Here is a 21,917-nt window from a genome sequence, read left to right as displayed (position 1 = left end):
TTGACATTGCAAGTAACATCAATAAATGGCTAGTAACTGTAAAAATACATTTCTGATGGATTTTAAAAAATGTAAATTACTACAAATAGCAGTGAGCATTAAGGGATTGCTTTCCATGAGCAGTGGCAACAAAATATAATCATGTAACTTGTTGTTGGTGTGACCCCAGGAGATTTAGGAGGAGTTATGTTCATACATATGACACTAAGCTTTCAAAATCATGTGCAATACCAGGCATTTTGGCTAACTATCTATTATGGGCATAGCAGAGGTGTTGCCTGCATACTTGTACGGTCAGAGCTCACCAACAGGACAGACACATGGTCCAGATAAATCACCTGTTGTTGTGGGTGGGTACGCAGTAAGCATACAACTGTCATAGCTCTGAAGGACTTGTCAGCTGCTGCGGGGCGTCTTGGAGCGCAGCAATCTGCCACATCACAGGGCTGTTTGTGGAAGCTCAGCAAAAGACTTCCTCCCTGCTGGCTGCTGGCTGCATAGGGGGCTTTTTGAGTCTGAACCATTATCAATAATTGTGCCAACATTCTGTCTGTCTGTCCTTTCATGCCAATATTTAATCTAAGATAGGGGTGAGTCAGTGAGTAGAGGAAAACCTGTTTATGTGGATATGATGGTCAAGCAGACAGCAGGGTTTATGGTTTCTTTAACTTGGGTAAAACAGCCAAGTAATTTACAAAATGCTATAACTGAACAGTTTAAAGGGTTGTTCATCAAAAGTACTTGCTCATAGTGGCATCAAGCTATGCAAATGACCTTTGTTATATTTGCTTATGTCTTTAGATTCTTGCATTTGTTTGAATTATAATCCAAGAGGCCAAGAAATGCAAACTAAATAGAGAACGCGAATGACTGGTTCGATAAGGGATTCATTTGGCCATGAAGTTTCACAAACCCGGATATTTCACCAACTTGGAACTGGATCCAAAATAGAACTGGCTATCGGAATTCATCCCTAACCACAACACAAACTGTTTCATTTGTTGTACTTAAAGCTTAGTCAATCATCTTTGAAATGCTCCTGTAGAACCCTAGCACAGTTCCCCAGTTGGATTGTGAATTGCTGTCAGGATTTTGGAAACTTTTGTATACTTGTACTACAACTCAGAACACATTTCTAGTTTAGCTGGAATTTAACGTACCAACAGCAACATGCTAACTGAAACCATATTGTGGTTACTCAGACATCAATGGACCAATTATGAACGGTTTCACTGAAACTCATACCGAAAGAAGAAATAACTCCTATGAAAATTGACAGTATGTTTAAGGTGTGTGCCAGAAATGTTGTCTTGACATAGTGCCACTGCAGTATTGACGTTACATCATACTACTTAAACAGCTTGTAAAACTGATATGTTGCTGGCAGACACTGATCCTCAAAGGCAGCTGTCACCTTTGTGGTAGCTAAGCTAGCAAGGCTAACCGTTAGCGCTGCCCCTAATAGTTGAGACCTCTGACTTTGTGGGGAGTACTTTATTAGAAGCATTTCCAAACATTGTGGTCTATTTATACAAGAGAAAAGACTGTTGTGATGATGTGGCCGGTTTTCCACAATGCTGTGTGTGTCCAGTTTATTTATCAATCTCCATTCATGTGTAGCGCACAGCTGTTTACCATTTGTTTCTGCGACATGCATCCATCCAAACGGGACTGAGAGCTAACGAAAATGCGTGGGGAAACACTTCAATGAGGAATTATAAATAAGAGGAGTCGTTAGCAGTGCAAGCTGGCGCACATCAAAGACAACATGTGCTGTGTTTAACTGACGGGAGAAGCGTAAACTTGGCTATAATCATGTCTCGGAAGGAAAAATTGACTAGAAGAGCATTATTTCAACAGTAATACAAGTCTCGTTATTCCAACAAATCCACATGGCAGCCTGACGTTAAATATCGGCAATTTAAATAGGTCACAATTTAGCTATTGCAGCTGTCTTGATTTTTAAATGCTCAGATGTCTTTGCCACTCTTCTGCATTTGAGTACCACTGTTAATGTGGTTGAAATCATCACTGAGGTTCATGTCAGTTGATTTTCTTAAAGTCTAGGCCAGGGGTGTCAAACTCAATCACAGGGGGCCAAAACTCAAAGCACACTTTAGGTCGCGGGCCGAACAGGATAAAAATTTATTGAACAGACTAAAACTAAATGTTTTTTGAACATAAATATGAATCAAAACAGACAGGATACAATATTATTCCAAAATAAACTTGAACTTAAAATCAAAAATCAGCAGCCGTATTTCTGCTAAGCCTTACATTTGCAAACACCTGCTTTTTGTCTGGACACAAGATGTCGCAGACTTTCATCATGCAACTCTTCAGAAACTCTCCCTCAGTAAGTGGACAGGCTGATTTTCTCCTCTGCCACAATAAAACTTGTTTTCACAGCAGCTTCACTGTGTGATTTCGCTTTGGTGAAAACGTCTGCTGTGATGTCAGATTCCTCTTCAACTCCTCTACCTTCTGTAGCTTCTGCTCTGCATTCACGTTTTTCAGCTTGTCCTGATGTTTTGTCTCGTAGTGCCATCTTGGGTTATATTCCTTAATTACAGCCACATTAGCTCCACAAATAAGACACACGGGTTTATGTCAGTAAACATATACTCAGCCTCCCACCGGTTTTGAAAGGCTCTGTTTTCAGAATCAACTTTTCTCTTGGCCATTGTTGGGGGCTAGCTTTGACTTGAAATTAGGGTTGTATACATCAATAGACGCTTGATTGATCTGAGGTAATTGACGCGGGAATGGTCGCAGGTAGCCTATCGTTCGTTAAGGCAGCTGTTGCGCTGCATTATGGGATTTGTAGTTTGTGTGTTATCGGTGCTTCATATCGCCGGGCCATTAAAAAAAAAAGATGAATAAATGATCTCGCCGGCCGGATGTGGCCCACGGGCTTTGAGTTTGACACGTGTGGTCTAGGCCATAAGATTTACAGTATATCACAGAAGTGAGTACACCCCCTCACATTTTGTAAATATTTAAGTATATCCTTTCATGTGACAACACTGAAGAAATGACACTTGGCTACAATGTAAAGTAGTGAGTCTACAGCTTGTATAACAGTGTAAATGTGCTGTCCCCTCAAAATAACGCAACACACAGCCATTAATGTCTAAACTGCTGGCAACAAAAGTGAGTACACCCCTAAGTGATAATGGCCAAATGGGGCCCAAAGTGTCAATATTTTGTGTGGCCACCATTATTTTCCAGCACTGCCTTAACCCTCTTGGGCATAGAGTTCACCAGAGCTTCACAGGTTGCCACTGGAATCCTCTTCCACTCCTCCATGATGACGTCACGGAGCTGGTGGATGTTAGAGACCTTGCGCACCTCCACCTTCCGTTTCAGGATGCCCCACAGATGCTCAATAGGGTTTAGGTCTGGAGACATGCTTGGCCAGTCCATCACCTTTACCCTTAGCTTCTTTAACAAGGCAGTGGTCATTTTGGAGGTGTGTTTGGGGTCGTTATCGTGTTGGAATACTGCCCTGCGACCCAGTCTCCAAAGGGAAGGAATCATGCTCTGCTTCAGTATGTCACAGTACATGTTGGCATTCATAGTTCCCTCAGTGAACTTTAGCTCCCCAGTGCCGGCAGCACTCATGCAGCCCCAGACCATGACATTCCCACCACCATACTTGACTGTAGGCAAGACACACTTGTCTTTGTACTCTTCACCTGGTTGCCGCCACACACACTTGACACCATCTGAACCAAATAAGTTTATCTTGGTCTCATCGGACCACAGGACATGGTTCCAGAAATCCATATCCTTAGTCTGCTTGTCTGCAGCAAACAATTTGCGGGTTTTCTTGTGCATCATCTTTAGAAGAGGCTTTCTTCTGGGACGACAGCCTTGCAGACCAATTTGATGCAGCGTGCGGCGTATGGTCTGAGCACTGACAGGCTGACCCCCCCACCCCTTCAACCTCTGCAGCAATGCTGGCAGCACTCATACGTCTATTTCCCAAAGCCAACCTCTGGATATGACGCTGAGCACGGGCACACAACTTCCTTGATCGACTACGGCGAGGCCTGTTCTGAGTGGAACCTGTCCTGTTAAACCGCTGTATGCTCCTGGCCACTGTGCTGCAGCTCAGATACAGGGTCTTGGCAGTCTTCTTATAGCCTAGGCCATCGTTATGCAGAGCAACAATTTGTTTTTTCAGATCCTCAGAGTTCATTGCCATGAGGTGCCATGTTGAACTTCCAGTGATTAGTATGAGAGAGTGAGAGTGATAACACCAAATTTAACATACCTGCTCCCCCTTCACACCTGAGACCTTGTACCACTAACGAGTCACATGACACCAGTGAGGGAAAATGGCTACTTGGGCCCCATTTGGCCATTATCACTTAGGGGTGTACTCACTTTTGTTGCCAGCACTGTTATACAAGCTGTAGACTCACTACTTTACATTGTAGCCAAGTGTCATTTTTTCAGTGTTTTCACATGAAAGGATATACTTAAATATTTACAAAATGTGAGGGGGTGTACTCACTTCTGTGATATACTGTATATCTAAACTTAAAAATGAGAAGTCGACGTACAAAATTCTTAGTTAGGTACAGACCTGATAACCATAGGTAATTACAAGCTTTAAAGGAATGGCTTAACATTTTGGGGAAGACACTTATTTAGTTTCATATGTTGGATGAGAAGTTGGACTACTTCTTGACCAGCCATTAACCCCCTGAGCTTTAAATGTGCTGAGAGATGGATTTTGTAACCTTTGGAAAGAGTCAGGCTAGTGATTTCCATTTTTATAGTCTTTGCTAAGCTAACTGGCTGCGTGTGGATGCTTCATATACTGGTGAGTGTTATCGATCTTCTCATTTAACTCTTGGCAAGGCTAGAGCAGCAGCATAGGTCCTCTGTACATGAAAACACTCCTAAAGCTTAAATAGTTTGTTACTACTGTTTTCTTTCCTCCATTTTCAGAGTGTCAGTAAAGCTCTTAGTGTGACAGTGCCTAATGTTTATGCTTTCATTCACTCTTAATATAGTTCCATGATGTAACAACACTTGGAAGTAGACGGTCTGAATCAATTACTTCAGCAGCTGAAGTTTGAGCAATATAAATGTCATGTAAACAACTGTCGTTTGTCGTGGGTAGTAAGGCTAAAGAAGGCATGCTTGGAGTTGCATTGCCCATTAACAGTCCCACTGCACAGCTGCAAGGGGATTGGGAGTTTAACACACCAAGATGACGTGAAAGAACTAGCAGCAACGAAGGCCGATTACTGCTTTGCCTGGGCCAGTCGTGTTGGAAAAAGTGACGCTTAAGCACACTACACAGACTGCAGCCAATGGCTGACTAGCACATATGTTTTGCACCTTTGTGACAGAAATAACTCCCCCTACCAGCAGGTGGCAGTATCTGTATTCACCATTCAGAATGACAAAGAAGAGCTAGACTGGGGAAGTATAAGCTTATAAACAAAGCGCCTATCATTCAGCACAGTGGCTGTTTATAGCCATTTCTAGTTGAGAATGTCTAAGACGTTGTACATGGCACTGGTGTTCACTGCCCTTGGTCTTTTGGTTGTGGAAGAAGAAATGAGGCTGCAGAGGTAACAAGGAGAAACCACACTAAATGTCTGAAATCATGGATACTACAGTGACAGACTAAAGGGGCTTTTCCCAAACCATTTTCTTTATTTGCATTGGTTTGCAAAGCAAAACAGCTAGTCAGTGGTCTCTTTCTCACTGACGCCCAACTGGCCAATGCCGAAATCAATTGGTCGGATCAGTCAAAGCTGCCGATGGAGGCAGACTACTGCCAATGGTGCGGGACGCACTGGGAGGACAAGCCCTGACTCATGGCAGACCTTTGCCTTGGTGTGTCTTTGCCTTATTGGTGTAAATTGAGCTGAATTTTGAGCCTTTGTTTTTAAATACCTGTGACACCAATTAGCTTTTAAACTAAAAAGGGTTGTTTTTACAGTGAGATTTCATTAAAGGGCACTCAGCAAAATGGTGTCGGGAGTGCCACTGGTAATACTGGATAAATTGTGTCACACACAAGTGCTGTGGCCTTAGCAGATGTAGCCTTCAACATATTCTAAAGCATCTCTCTGACTTGGTCCATTGTGCTGTAGAGGAACGGTGAATAGTGTTCTCCAGCATGGGGGAACAATATGTGATTGTTTCCCTGCTGTGCTGAAGAAGCTGTAGGTTACTCTCTGTACCATCGCCAAAGCGCCTGAGGAGGAGGTGTACTGCAAAATTTTTATCTGTTTGCTAACCAGCAATTCTTGTCGGTTTAGAGCTCTGCAGTGCTGTTGTGCAGCTGTCAGAGCTGGTAGGAGTGGGGCATGCAAGCCTTTTCGGTGGAGAGAGGCTTTTGTTTCAAATGAGCTTTTTTTCTATTTATGTCGTCACTCAAATGTATTGACAGTCTCCAGGAAAAATACACTTCATAGTGAGGCATAGAGTTGGATTTCAGAGGAATAACAACTGAAGTGTGATTTGTTAGCATGTCATTTAAGTCCCTTAAGGAGTTTGGTGTTTCTGCAGAACGGCTTGGCTCAATTTGTAAGAGATGGATGGCTCGCGTCCAAAGGTCTGTGTGTAAAATTTTTACATGTCTGCATTAGTCTAATTCTTCTCTGTCAGTCTCACTTATACAATGTTGTTTTGAGACTGTATAACAGTCTCCATGTTGTTATACTGTTGATTGTTAGCCCTTCTTGGTTTCTGTACTACAAGTGTGTAGTGGGTGTGAGTAAGCTTTACACTTAGCATGATTTCTCTGTTGCAGCACCTGTAGATGGGTGTTGCTGCAGCCTGTGTATTGGTTTCCGGTGCCTCTACCCCTGTCAGGGAATGTTTGTGTGTGAGACAAAGGTGCTGTAGTCATGGGTACATTGGTGGGTATTGATTCTCTATATCTAAGGCTTGCCTTAAAGGAAAATGGCACAGTTTGGTATTTCACTCCTCTCCATCATTGCTCTATTATCCCCAACCACTCATATTGATCAGTATGTTGTTGAATTAAATCATCCATTATTGTAAAGAATATGTTAGTTAAGCATTGGGCCCGCGGTAGCTCTGGGGGTAGAGCAATTGTCCCCTAACCGGAAGATTGGTGGCTCAATACCCGTTCTCCCGCTAAAAACTTGGCAAATGTGCTTTCCACTGCCGTGGAACACGGGGGACTTGCGTTAAGTTACTTGGTCCAATTCAGTAAGATTGCTGTTGCAGTTCAGGGAAAAGTGACCAGGGTGCTTATTCAGACACGAAGCCAACTGGTTCAGATGCCATCAGGTTAGTGGAAAGGAGTGCATGTCTGAAAGGGGCTTTATTGATAAATTTTGATCTTTCTCCATTGACCTTAATGCAGAGCCTCAGGTTTGAACTTAAGATATTAATTTTGCAGAGTCTTGTATACTAATTACAGAAATCTATCTTTCTTCCTTCCCTCCTTAGCAACGGCAGCGGCAGCAAGATGAATGGGTCACTGGAGCATTTAGACCAGCCTGATCCAGACTCCATCAAGATGTTTGTTGGACAAATCCCACGCTCCTGGTCAGAAACGGAACTAAAAGAGCTTTTTGAGCCATTTGGAGCTGTACACCAGATCAACATCCTTCGTGATCGCACCCAAAATCCCCCTCAAAGCAAAGGTACAATCAGAGTAAGAAATAGTTTGTGATTTGTTAGCCTTACCATACCGCTTGGGTTGTTGAATACTCAACTTTAAAATGTATGGTAGATTAGCTGATTAATATGAAATCTGATTACAATTGATTCATTATTTACTGCACTTGCTTGCCTCTTACCATTTCATATTATATGGTAAAAAGATGTATGTTTTTATGGTGTCTTACAGAGTAATGATTCAATAGACTTTTTTGTTTGTTTTGGGGTTAAACAAAAACACCTTTTTACATAACCCTGTATTATAGAATTTTTTTTTTTTTTTTTTTTTCATTTTACTTGGCCTTGCTGTTTTTAAAGGCAGCATTGTATGAAGGAAGTGTTACTCCACTGCAGTTTTCCCATTAAGATGTCCATCGATGCACTCACCTTTAGAGATGGTGCTCAAGTTGAGTGATTCAGTTTAGGTTGCAATTAGAGGAGACTGAAGTAGAAGCCTGCTGTCTCAGAGAGCAGAAAAGTGCCAGTGGAAGGTCCTCAGCCTCCTGTAACTAACTGCAGGTGAAAGTTTCCCTAATGTAACTATATTGAGTTTATGACCTCACCCAAATTTTAATCCCCTTGCTGGCTGGATGTCTCACCTTGGCAAATGGCACTACTCCCTCTTGGATTTCGCTGTGGTTGGACCATATTTGATGCTGGCCTCTGCATTTAAATGGAACCTGCTTTGTAGGGCTATACCCAATTATTTGACTATTTAGATATTCCTTTGTTATGTAATCTGTTTTTAATTTAAGCAATCAAATATTTGAGATGGCAGGAATTTTCAATCCAGTTTTGAGTCCAGCAATGAAGAGCAAAGAAACTATGATGGAGACAGCTTGATAGCTTGGCCTGCTAGTTGGTAGTCACATGTCTGAAAATGTCAGAGCAGCTCTCCAATAAATCATCCAGTCAATTAGGGCTGGACCCAAATAGTTGACTGTTTGGATAGTTATTTGTAGGGTAGGTAATCAGTTTTCAGTCTTGGTATTTAAATATTTGAGGCAGGAGGAAATTTCAATGTAGTCTCCATTTGGGTGGCCCCTCTTGCCCAAAGCCCAAAAATTGCCATCTGGGACATTCATTCATTTTCTACCGCTTAGTCCCTGAACGGGGTCATGGGGGGGAGCCAATCCGGGCCGGCAATCGGGCGAAGGCGGGGTACACCCTGGACAGGTCGCCAATCCATCGCAGGGCTAACACATAGACGAACACACACACACACACACACACCTATGGGCAATTTAGAGACACCAGTCAACCTAAGCTGCATGTCTTTGGACTGTGGGAGGAAGCCGGAGTACCCGGAGAGAACCCATGCAAACACGGGGAGAACATGCAAACTCCGGGTGGGGCCCAAACCTGGAACCTTCTCGCTGTGAGGCAACGGTGCTAACCACTGCGCTACCGTGCTGCCCCATCTGGGACAGCCCTACTATTTTGCCTTCTAGTGTTTTCACGACCCTTGCGTCTAGCTGTCATTAAAGCTCTGTGGCGTGTAGTTCACTGCTATCACTTGTAGTTTTTGAGGGGTGCTCAGAACCATTGGCACTGTTCTGCTTCTCTGTCTCTGTTAAGCTGAATGAATCTGTAAAATTGTTGATGGAGGCAGTTTGAGAGTGTGTGTTGCCTGACTGTTCATCTAGTTGAATTGTTTTTTTTTTTTTTTTTTTTTTATCTTTTTTTTTTTTCTTCACAAGCAGAGCAAAGGCTGACGGTGCTTTTTTGACCTTTTTATCATTCTTGTTTGGTCAGATTTTCTCATACCCATATAAACATCAGTCAGAATAGCAGTAGATTCGTTTACAATGAAAAATGTGATTTACGCTGTCTGTTAAGCTGTTGCATTTTAACCTTTTTTTTTTTTTTTTTTTTCTCCTTCAAATGTATTCAGACCTTGGGAGAAATTTGAACATGACTGTGCAGACATCAGCTTTGAGTTCCTTATTTATCTTGATCTAGTTCCTTGGTGTTGTCTTCACTGTGACTGGTCAGAAAGAGCCTTCAGTGTGTGAGGACCCTAACAGCAACCCCCTTTGTCACCATGACAGCATTTGAATTCACATGGTCAGGCTTTTTAACAAAAGCATACACATCAAACATTACCAAATAATCCTGAGTGTGTTCAATCTTCAGGATGCTTATTATGCTGTGTGTTTATAAATGTACAACCAACACTGTGCAGTTCATTGGGAGGCTGAAGAGTTCAAAGCCCTCATTTTCTGTGTGGAGTGTCAGCTGTGATGCCCTATTGACATGTTAATGTATTCTAATAGGTTATCTGGCCTGATCACGGTGGTCTTTATCTAAAGCCCCTTACATACTGCCTTTTCAAGGCGGGATTGGTGTGCCTTTATTCCGTCTCTTTTTCTGTGTGTAGGGCGCAAAGCTGGAATGGCCGGCCATTTTCGTTGCACCTTTGGTCCGCCTTGGGAGGTAGTACCAGAGGCGAAACAAAGGGGAGACGTGCTCTGTATAGAAAGGGTGAGCAGGCAGTCAGAACCAAGTGCCATGTTTTGATTCCTGATGTCACAAACGCGTTGATTACAGTTATTGCTCAAGACATTTGCGCACACAGAAACGCTAACCAATTTTGTGTGAAGCGAAATAAATGCTTGAAGAGCCAACAGAGCGACAGCTGCACTTAACTCTCCCATCATTGTTGTTTTGGCTTGTAGACTACTGGCTATGCTGCCCTTAGCTTGATGTGCATGAATAGCACAAGGGCAGGATATTGGCAACTCTTTAGAACAGCAGTAGTGCGGGATTTCAGTGTTAAACCGACTTAACTCAGCCTATGTGAGGTGAGTTTGTTGCAGCAGCATCCCCCACACCCATCAGTTTCATTACCATCTTCTTTTCCCAGGTCTGCTAGTTTGGGAGAGCTGGGGGGCAGTATCAGACTCCAATGCCATCTTCTATTTATTGGCTTTTCAGATAATGTCTTTCACCTGCTTCTTATGTAATCAATATTGCTTTTATTTGAGCTGTTCTTTGGAACTGGATCCAGTTATTTGACTATTGATATGTTGGGCAGGTAATCGGTTTTCAATTGCAGTATTTGAGATGGCAGGAAATTTTCAGTGCAGTCTGAGTCCGATGATAACTGATAAACATTTGAAAATAGTCACTTTCGGCTTTTCCCGTTTAGGGGTCGCCACAGCAAATCGTCACATTGACGACTCGCATGTTGACATTTGGCACGTGTTTTACGCCGGATGCCCTTCCTGACGCAACCCTAATTCGAACCCGGGGCACAGCGGCATGAGCACTGCGCCTTAACCACTAGCCTACCAGGGACATGATAAACATTTGAAAATACTGGAGCAAATCTCCAAATAAGTCTACGCATTACTCTAATAGACAAGATGTGAAAGAACTAGCAACCGGAAAGGCTAAAGTGCCGATGTGTCACTTGAACACACCACACAGACTATAGCCACTGGTTGACCAGCACGTGTGGTCTGTGCCTGCATGAGAGAAATAATTCCTCCTACCAGCAGATGATGGTATCTGCATTGGCCATATTTTCCCATAAAGGGAAAGAAGAAGAGTTAGACAGCAGAAATACAAGCATAAACAAAGCCATTTTTGTTCACCACTGCTGTTTATAGCTGCTTCTAATCAAGAATATCTCTTAAGAAGTTGCAAATGGCAATGGCCTCTGCCCTTGGTATTTTGGTTGCAGAAGAAGAAAGGAGGATGCAGAGGTGAAAAACAGACTGCACAATTCAACATGCCAAATCGACTGAAAAGCTACCGATAGGGTCTGACTAGTGCCAACATTGCACTGGGAAGATGAGTCCCAACAGAAGCTCACCGATGGGTGACCATCGAGTTGGTGTGTCACGACCCTAAGAGTGAATGGTTTTGTAATAGGCGCGCTCAGTGTTGCACTTTGTAGGCGGCCCCTGTTCATTGCCGTGGGTAAGTATGAATGGAGCTCTAAGGACCAAACTGATGAAGCAGCAATGTTATGTATGTAATGTCTGAAAGGGCTATACTGTAATAAATGTATTGCAGTTTGATCTCAACAGGGAACTGAAAGCTAAACCCCCCGGTCTGTTGATTATTAGTACCAAAGCCCGAATAAATGCCTTTCAGGATGGCCTTATTGTTCTTTGAATTTGTTGTAATCCCACTTCCCTTTTGGTTGTTTACAATGCATTTATTGAGAAACAATCAGATTTGTGGCTTTTTTTTAGGTCACATCTACTGCAAGTCATGAAAACTGATAACTATCACTAGTCTCTGAATGGTTTATTTAGCTCCAGTAAATCGGAGGCAGGCCTAAGCAGCATTGAGAGTGAGAGCTCAGCTGGTTGTGAGAGAAGAGAGCAGCTCGATGCATATTAGAGTTCAACAGCCCTCCCCGCAGCCTGAGAGCTCCAGTAACGGCATAATACACACTATGTAGGTCAGAGGCGCTGCAGTGCTCCACTTCTTCAGCCCAGTGAAACTGACAGGCTGGAACGCCACTGGCGGTCTGCTGGGACGGAAGGATGAGAGGCACTTTTTCTTTCCCGCTCCTTTTTTTTTTTTCATCCTCCTCCCTCACCATTCCTTTTGCTCCTTCTTGTCTCTTTGTACTGTTTTCATGCCTCCTCTATATATGTTATATGTGACTAGATTCCTATGTAATATGGCACCACTCACTGATGTGTTGGTGATGGATTGATGTTGTGTCCTGGCTTGCCCAGACTGTGTTGACTGTGCATCAGTGCCTCATGACAGCTGTCTAACCCTGTGGTCATCTCTATGGCCATGTTGCACAGCCTTCAACTGTCATTACTCTGATGTCCTTGCTCCAAGCTCCTGCATGAGCTGTGTGCACCGTCTAAGAGTTGGTGATATGTGGAAAACATTTTGATCTGTTTAGTTGCATTATGCTCTACAGCAGTCATGTTAATACACTTGCTGTCTGTTTAAGCTGTGTTTCAATGCTGGTTTTGTCTCTTTCCCACACCCATTGTCACTGTTTCTCTTCTTTTTGTAGGATGCTGTTTTGTAACTTTTTATACGAGAAAAGCTGCACTGGAAGCCCAGAATGCACTGCACAACATAAAGACCTTAAGTGGGGTGAGTAACCACGGTATGGGCTACTATTAGCTGCTTGAGCCCCTGTACATCTCTGGTGCAGGCTCTGAGCTGTGCGCTGGCTGATAATGAGCTCATGCCTCACTGAATGCCTGTCTGGTCTGAGAAATATTTCAGCCCCCACTATGCACTAACATCACACCGAGGACTGCCCTGAACCTCAACACAGTGAACTGATAAGCTAATCTAACACACGCACACGAGTTTCAGGTAAAGTGTGCTTGACTGGGCAGAAGGTTGTTCACCGAGACACAGGACCTGGTTGCCACAAAGTGGAACATATTATTAATGCTTATTTTCATGAATCATTGATGCACATCTACATTTTTATTTCCCCACAGTTAGAGGTATAAAAGAGGCAAGTTGAGGTTTTTTTTTATAACAATGAAGACTTGAGAGTGTGTGCGGCCTTTTAATTCCTCGCCTGATTTATCTATAGAGATTAAAGCTCAGTCAACTGGAATAAGTGCTTGTTAAACCTCTACAAATCTGCCTTGTCTATGCACCGTTTTGAATTACTCTTCTTGCAATCAATTGCATCTTTACCAAACAACTCGAGCTGTCAATTAAATCAATAGCACAGTCTACTGAAAAAGGAGCCACTGCCAGTGAGGTTACAGGTAAATATTGAACCAGGCTGATAAATGAGTGTAGGAGGCTGAGTATACAGGCCTGACTCTCTCCACCAGAGAACTATCAATCAGCCAGACGTTTCAAATAAAGTGTGGAGTAACACCTCAGCGCTCGAATCCCAATTCTCAGTCGTACTGTTGTTGGCATTGACTGCAGGTGGCTGGGTTGGATTATGTGACAGGAAAAGCTTGTTTCCCTGTTCCTGGTTTTTTTTTGTTGTTGTTTTGTTTTTGTCCCCCCCCCGTGCCTCGCTCTCCTTGGTCAGTGACGCTAGCCAGTACCAGTGCCCATACTGAGCAGGCCATCTGTCTGCTTCTCTTTAGTGCTTGTCAAAAACGAACCCACCACCTATCATAAGTACAGCCTGCTCAATCACCTCATGGCTAGATCGGTTTCTTCTTTCAATTTCATGGTTGGCAAATATACTAAAAGTATATTCACTTAGCAACTTTCATTTTGAGTATTTACTAACACACGTTCTGCTTCCACGTTTTCACATAATGACCACAGCTTGTGAAACAGGGACATGGTCAGAAATGTCTGTCTTAAGCTGAGATTTTTCACTGCTCAGATTTGCCACACCTTGTTTGCATGTAATACGATCTAAGATCTAGTATATTAATTTCTAAAACTCACTGTACATTTGAATGTGATACAGAATTGGTTTGCTTGTAAACCAGTTCTAAGGAGGACAAGGAATGTCAACAGGAAGAATCAATAAGTTCAATCATATCACATGTTGTACCGAGAAGAGAAATTGGATACTGGAGAATTTGATCACCACCATCAACTCCTGCCTATTGAACCTGGCAGTGGTGAGAAGTGATGGTGAGAACAAAACGAGGTAGATTAATGCTTGAAGGCGGGGTAGGGAGAACTATAGTGAAGCAATGAGACCTTTGTGATGAGGCCAAAAATCTGCCTAGTTGATGGTGACAAGTGTAGTGTTAACCATTTCTCTATCCTTCCCTCTCCACAGATGCATCATCCTATCCAGATGAAACCCGCTGACAGTGAGAAAACAAGTGGTAAGTCAGTTCATTTTCATGGTGACACCAGCCAAAGGATAGGAGCATACAGAGGTGTCTCAGGAAAATTTAGCCAAGACAAATGGTGTGTGAGTTTTTAAATAAAGAGGCAGGGGCTGGATTGGGCTTCTGTGTAATGCCAAAATATGAAGGCCTGAGAACTTGGCTCGGGGAGTGTGCACCAATGCACAATTTCTGTATCAGGACTGGGTGGATTAAGGGCTTCAAAAGGCACTGAGGAGAGAAGAATAGACCAGGAACAGAGAGCACAAAAGAAGGAGTCATCTGTTGAAAGGGGGTAACAGTGAGGAAAGTTGCACGTTGCAATTATATGTACAAGAGGCTGGCACCTTGAGAGGCAGAAAATGTGGCAGCATTACAAGAAGCTTGAATGAGAGAGAGGTGCAAGATTTAGCGTCTGATGTATTTTCCGCTTTCATAACTCCATAACTGTTTGGTTTTACTTATGAGCTTTTTCATCCTTATGCAGCGGTAGAAGACAGAAAACTCTTCATTGGAATGGTTTCAAAAAAATACGGCGAGAATGAGGTCAGAATGATGTTCTCATCTTTCGGTCAGATCGAAGAGTGCCGAATCCTCCGGGGTCCAGATGGTCAGAGCAGAGGTGGGTGTGCTTTCAGTACAGGCAATGTTCTTGGCCTCGCTGCTGCCACCTTCAGCGTAGCTGAGTGTATATATTCATCAAGTATTTATAAAGGCCCCTCCCTCTTTCTTTATCTCCACCTTCAAATCAAGTGCTATTCGCCCTCACTGGCACCCATTCCATAGTCAATTCTCCTGTCACTGTGACACTCAGCCTCCACATTTCACAGTGAAGGCCCACTGCACTTGCTGTCCAGCACAATGGCCTGTCGCCTTGGCAACCACTGGCTGCCGGTGTTCATGGGCTCAGCTGGCAAGCGGCTTAGCTCCTCCCTTTCCACCTCCTTCATCACACTCTACAAAGGCTGGAATTAGCCTGTCGTGGCATCTCCAACATAGCTCTCTGTTGCAGAAAGCAGGCGGCACGGGGCTCTCATGTTGATGTATGTGATTAATCCTCAGTAGAAATAGTTCACTACACATGAATGTCTTTTTCTAGAAAATGTACACAGTATAACCACAATTTGAAATGAACTGAATCACTCCTAACATATGTCAGCAAATCAAAGCCTTTCAGTGTATATTTGTGTAATCACATCAAGTGTTTAACCATGACATCACATAGTCGAGCCTCTTCGGGTGTCAGTTTAATCCGTTGATCATTGTGCTCATGACACGTGTTACTGTTCTCCTTGTTGTGTTCTTTCTCCATGTGCTAACAGTGAGGGTGGTTCTGTGTGCTTGGGAGTTGCCATTTTCTGTACTGTAATGTTTTTTTTTTTGTTTGTTTGTTTGTTTTTGGGGTGTTCATAACGAGTTGTCCAAACCTTTTTGTCTTGTTTTGTTTCTTCTTGTCCCTACCCCCTCTCCTATTGTCCCCCCCTTACAGGCTGTGCGTTTGTCACATTTGCTACCAGGGCAATGGCACAGAATGCAATCAAAACCATGCATCACTCTCAGACTATGGAGGTACTGTACCCCTTAGCACCTATTTCTCATTTTTCCCCTTTTCCCTTCATACATTCTGCTGCCCCCTTGTGTTGAAAAGAACCTGTCCAAGCAGATGGCCTCCATTCATCACAGAGCATGAGTCATTTCCAAAACCACTCTTGCTAATTATAAAATTACGTTGTTGTCTGAAAAATAATTGAATAAATCTTGAAACATTGCCTCTCGCATAGCTGCTGCATCCAGAGCTAACAAGATGTGAAGAGAATTGCTGTCGTCTCTAATTTTGGGCTGGACCAAATGGATCTCTTATTGATTCTGGTCATATTTTAGAGCCCAGCCATCATAATTGATCTATATTTTGGACCACAGGGAAAAGAGCTCACACCATCGTATATAGGTTAACAAGGAATTAGCAGAGATTGGAGCTGCAACCCTATTACATTTCTTCCAAAACTGGGTCCATATCCTTGTGTTAGCCAATGGAGTCTTTGTGGAAGTGGAGCAGCAGTAATGTGACAGCTAGCAGGTCAGAGGCTCCCCAGTGAAGCATCAGACCAAGTCTAATTAGGGGCCCAGCCAAACATAACACTCCTCCTGCCAGATTAAACATAGGCCCCAGTGGTGGTGCTACCCATTTCCCCCTATATCATGACCTCCCCAGTTCTCAGCTACTACAGGAGGTGCTCCTGGTGCAGAAGCCATTTTCCCTGTCCAGCCTGGTCCCTGTCTGGCTATCAACTCTCAAAATACTTAAACACCGCATGCCTTGTCAGTTTGTGTGATTGTGTGTATTGTATTGCATTTTTTTTGTTAGTCTGCTGACATATCCTTGTTTGAATTTGTTTTTTTAAGTGTTGTCTCCATCTGTTACCTGCTTGTCTGTGAACTCAGTTCAGCGTGCAAAAGATTCACTGTCTGCAGCAATGTCGTGTGCCCCTTTTTGTAATGTTGCCTGGCTCAGCTATGCATGGCAGCTGTCATCTTGTTTTGTTAGCTTTTATGCAACGGTCATGAAACTGTCCTGAGGCATAGATAATGCCTCTCATTTGAAAATTTCCTTGCAGTGGTTGTATATTGGTAAATAAAATGTGGAACCTTTTGTGTGCTTCTGAACTGGTCTAACACCTCTTGCTGCTTCAGGGCTGTTCCTCACCGTTGGTGGTGAAGTTTGCTGACACACAGAGAGATAAGGAGCAGCGGCGCCTGCAGCAGCAGTTAGTACAGCAGATTCAGCAGCTCAACAGCGCCTCTACCTGGGGAAACCTGGCTGGCCTGAGCACCCTCACACCGCAGTACCTAGCTGTAAGTATCACTTAAACACCCAATCCTGCTGATATGCACAGTCATTCATATATTATGTCATGTTTAGCTTCTGAAAAATGTAATAATTTAGCTGTATGTTGAATTACTGCAAGTACAAGAATAATACCGAACGTTGTATAGCAATACATAGTGTGTAATAAATAAACTGTCCTTGTGAGTGAGAGAGAGGATTGATGGGCAACAGTGTCATTTTTATCTATTTAAAATTAAATCTACAACATGGTGTGGGGGGAAAAAAGTGATGCCATCAACACATTTTCAGTGACCAATGCAAATTTGTATCCACTGTTTGATTCTTGAATCCAGTTTTTTTCTTTGCCCGCAACAGTTGCTCCAGCAGGCCACGTCTACCAGTAACCAAGGCAGTTTCAGTAGTTTACAGAGGTTAGGAGGTGAGTTGAATCCTTTCAGATGTTGAGACCATGGTTCTTAAGCCATCTCTTGTAAATGAACAAGGCAGCGATTATGTCGCTGACCTTGTGACTCAGTGCTATACGCCTACAAGGTTTTAAGTAAATCACTTTTCTCTTTGTGACACATTAGTAGTCGGTGCTGCTATTCTAGGCCTGTGCAGGCCTCTTAAAGAGAAATGAATGGCACATCACTGTGAACATGGTCAAAGTAAAAAGAAATAAATCTGAGAAATAATGTTTAAAGCAGGAACAAGCACACATTGTGCTTTATAACTACCCTGGCTGTTTTTTATGATGAAATACACTTTCAAGTCTTGATACTGAACCTAATATTGCATTTTCCTTTTGAGATTAATAAAGCACTCTAATACAACCCTCAAAGCTGTGTAAAACTACAGTTAATTATTGTACTTAAAAAAAAAAAAGTGACAGATGTAATTAAACAAGATTGGTAAAACAATACTACAGACAAAGATGATGAAAGGAGCCTTTCTGAGAATGCATCAGATGGCACCTTGACCAAGAAGAGTGAATGAAGGGCAGCAGTGCTAGAAACTAGTCCAACTAGAAGATAACTAGCATACATTAGATTGCTTCCCTTCTAGACTTTTTATAGAAGTGTTTCTCTCCAAGAACATGAACATAAATGTGCAAGTCTTTATTAACCACCTGTCTCTTCGCTCTCTCAGCAGGAGTAAATCCCCTTCAGCTGCAGAACTTGGCCACACTAGCTGCTGCTGCGGCTGCAGCCCAAAGTTCTGGCAGCCCGACTACCACCAGCACCCTGTCCACAAACAGTGGAGCGCTGGGAGCTCTGGCCAGTCCAGGTAATTAAACAGTAACATGAGCTGAATTTCTTCTATGTGCATGCATTCTGTATTAAACGCCCAGTATGAGTCAAACCCTTTTAACAGTGTTGATGATCATGGTTGTTTTAGCTCAGTTGGATTGTCTATGGATGTTTACTTGCTGAGCTTTTGACCTTGTTTGGTCTTTATTGCTGAATTAATCCATGGCTGTTTTAGTTTATCTTAACATTTTAAATATGTTTAAATAAAAATTCCTCACCCAGTGTGAGATGTAGAAGTCAGCCCTCCTGCTGCTCTGATGTTACCGACCAACTGCTCTGCAAACCTCTTCTGCTATTTGCCTAACGACCCTCAGCCATTTCTCATTTATTTTATGGGAGTTAATCACCCACATATAAAATTTTATGAAAGTTCCCATTTCCCTTTAATCTGTGTAAATATACATCTGTCCATCTCCATCTGTCTGAGTTTGGCATATTGCTGCTGTGATAATGACCACTTCTCATTAAGAACTGCCCCCTCTGCTGTGTCATCCTCTAATAACCAAAACTGTTTGTGGCAAAGATGCCAGACATTTAAAGTGATATGAGTTGTTTTGAACATGAGCAAGTGTACCTCTGTGATAACCCGTATGTCCTTTTTACTGTCTTTCTCAGCAGCCAGCTCAGCAGGGTCTAGTGCCGGTGCTGCCATGAACACCTTGGCATCTCTGGGCACCCTGCAGGGTCTCAGTGGGATCTCTATGGGCCTCAACAACCTTAACGCACTCACCAGCAGCGTCAGTGGTGAGAATAAGCTTTCTACTAGCTAGAAAAATGTCATTTTGTGTTAAGTGACTTATTTTTTATTTTTTCTCCCCTTTTGTGTTTGCTGAATGTGTTAGAGGGCAGCCATTTGCTAAGGTTATGTTCAGACAGACAAAACATTAAAAAAGACGCAACAGGGAAAAACTGCAGGGTCATCTGGCAAAAAAAAAAAATTACCTTTGCTCAATGTCAGTATAGTGTCATCTGGCAAGGCTCTTTGTTGGCCACATTTGTGCAAGAGGGCCTTTTTGTTAGAATACCAACGGGAAAGCGTGGCACAAAGCAAGCTATGAGTATATAAAATGAGTTGTACATATACATTGTATATAAATCAGTTTGGTTGCTTTTTAGGTATGGGGTCCTTAAATGGAGGACTGGGAGCCTCCATGGCCAATGGGTCAGCAGCCAGCTCCATGGACACGCTGACCCAGGCCTACTCAGGGATGCAGCAGTACACAGCCTCTGCCCTGCCCTCCCTCTACAGCCAGTCTCTACTCCAGCAGAGCGTTGCTGGCAGCCAGAAGGAAGGTGAACAGATCCTCAGCATGCTCATGTGTCATTCTCACTTGGTTTGTCTGTTTTCATAGCATTTAATGAACCTGTATCTAAATTTATGTCTAACTTGAGTTTCTGATTTTCTTACCAAATGGAGTAGGGCCAGAGGGTGCCAACCTGTTCATTTACCACTTGCCCCAGGAGTTTGGGGACCAGGATCTTCTGCAGATGTTCATGCCTTTTGGAAATGTGGTCTCTGCCAAAGTCTTCATTGACAAACAGACCAATCTGAGCAAGTGCTTCGGTAAGTGTGGTGGTGCTGCTGGTCTCTGAATGCCTCTTTACTACAGTTGATTTACTTCACCAACCTGGTGTTTCATCTATAAAATTTTGGGTTGCCATGTTGGTACCACTTCAGGATTTTTACTGGATCCCCTCCATAGGTTTCCACAATATGTAATCTGCATATTGAACCAAAACTGACTTCTAAACTAGTGTTTATATGTCCATATCACAAACTGAGATTAAAGGTGAGCACAGAGAACTTTTCCTATAGCAGTCTAAAAATGGCTTTCTAGTGTCAGACTGTACAGAAACGGTCTGAAATAGAAATGACAAAAAGACATTAACAGAGTGGGCTTAAAAATAGCAAGTTGTTTTCAATCCAGTTCAGGTCCTTTGTCCTCATTAACATGCTCAGCTTGAGGCATTGCCCTGTTGAACGGTGCTGCACAAGCAAGTCTGTTATGCAACATTAATTGGCTTAGTGCTGAAGCTTTAGTGCTTTAAAGCATGCCATTCAGTTAATACTGCTCAGGTGTTCTGAAAAGACTCAAATATTTGACAACATATAGCAGACATTTTAATGGATTATTATTTTGGTATCTTTACTGTAACCAACAATGGATTCAACAGTATAGTTATATAGTTTTAAGTATATACAGTTTTTTTTATTTTCTAGTGAAAATCCAACAATTCTCTCCTCTAGACAAAAAAAAACTTGTCAGTTTTCACTGTGGGGTAATGCACAGTCACTGTAAAGGAATATTTTTGTCCCATATCTGACCACCAGACATGGTTGGTTGAATGTCAGGTGCTACCATTACGTTGTCTCTGGTGGTTGTCCTGAATCCATAAAACTGGGGTTGCATAAAACTATCATTAAGAGCTGTAATTTAAGGTGACTGAAAGTAGTTGTGTGGAATGCATTTTGTTATGTGAATGGGGTTGATTCAAGATAAACATGTCCTCCACCTTTTTATTGACAGGGTTTGTCAGCTATGACAATCCTGTGTCTGCGCAAGCTGCCATCCAGGCCATGAACGGTTTCCAGATTGGAATGAAGAGGCTGAAGGTTCAGCTGAAGCGTTCCAAGAATGACAGCAAACCCTACTGATCCTAGCTCCGGGGCCTTCCCCCTCCCCAGCTCTAATGCTAGCACTGCTAGGGTAAGTGCACCCTCCAGTCAAGGTCACCACAGCAGAGACTCTTTGGGGCAGGGGGAAAGGAGCCCACCACAGGAGGGAGACTCACCCTTTTTCTTAAAAATGGTTGCAATCATCTTTCTGCATTTTACTGTATTTCATTCCTGTGGTTTTCTCATGTAATTTGAGTGATAAATATTTTAATGTATGATTATTTATGACTATCACTGGAGTCAGTGTTCGCTGGAGGTATTTTGTATCACTGTAATAGTGGCGAGCATCAGGTGTGTTTCCATGCCATTTCATTGCCTTCAGGTCAAGTTAGACAGGTTGATTAAGGATCAGTTGTGTGGACGGGCTTCAGCCGGTCCATGCCGAGCCCAGAGCAGCCTGTGTTTGGCTTTCATGTAGTCTGTCTTGTTTATGTCATTCTTAATGTGAAAATCTTTTGCACTCTAGAAATTCTCTCTCTGCTCACCCTCTCTGTCTCCCCCCCGTCATATCCTTATCGAAGCGATCTTAAGCTAGGCTACCTCTTTCTCTAACAACTTCCAGTCATTCCATCCATCCTCCATGTTTCCCATAAGGGACTGGCTCTAGATGGATCTCTTTGGGTGCCCAGTATATAGTTTGTGCATGTTGGAGTCTCTGCCATATGTCTTGGTTTTGT

General features: G+C 42.9%; 1 protein-coding gene across 8 annotated transcripts in view; it reads left to right on the top strand.

Moving 5' to 3' along the window:
* Positions 1–21,271, top strand: part of LOC109972874 (CUGBP Elav-like family member 2) — a 28,313-nt gene extending 7,042 nt beyond the window's left edge. For 3 of the 8 annotated variants that reach the window (XM_020622086.1, XM_020622136.1, XM_020622145.1), the window contains exons 2-13: positions 7,453–7,649; positions 12,662–12,744; positions 14,375–14,423; positions 14,914–15,048; positions 15,916–15,995; positions 17,118–17,279; positions 17,629–17,692; positions 18,403–18,540; positions 19,179–19,307; positions 19,680–19,856; positions 19,981–20,127; positions 21,092–21,271. In XM_020622086.1, coding sequence (XP_020477742.1) covers positions 7,453–7,649; positions 12,662–12,744; positions 14,375–14,423; positions 14,914–15,048; positions 15,916–15,995; positions 17,118–17,279; positions 17,629–17,692; positions 18,403–18,540; positions 19,179–19,307; positions 19,680–19,856; positions 19,981–20,127; positions 21,092–21,219 — 1,489 coding nt within the window. In that variant the 3' untranslated portion in view covers positions 21,220–21,271. The remainder of the gene's footprint in view (positions 1–7,452; positions 7,650–12,661; positions 12,745–14,374; positions 14,424–14,913; positions 15,049–15,915; positions 15,996–17,117; positions 17,280–17,628; positions 17,693–18,402; positions 18,541–19,178; positions 19,308–19,679; positions 19,857–19,980; positions 20,128–21,091) is intronic. The other 5 variants (XM_020622128.1, XM_020622119.1, XM_020622113.1 and 2 more) reach the window with 5 other exon arrangements.
* The last annotated feature ends 646 nt before the right edge of the window (positions 21,272–21,917 follow it).

The sequence above is a fragment of the Monopterus albus genome, unplaced genomic scaffold, assembly GCF_001952655.1.
Source record: "Monopterus albus unplaced genomic scaffold, M_albus_1.0 scaffold7.1, whole genome shotgun sequence".
NCBI lineage: Eukaryota > Metazoa > Chordata > Actinopteri > Synbranchiformes > Synbranchidae > Monopterus > Monopterus albus.
This window is presented reverse-complemented; position numbering and strand designations above follow the sequence as displayed.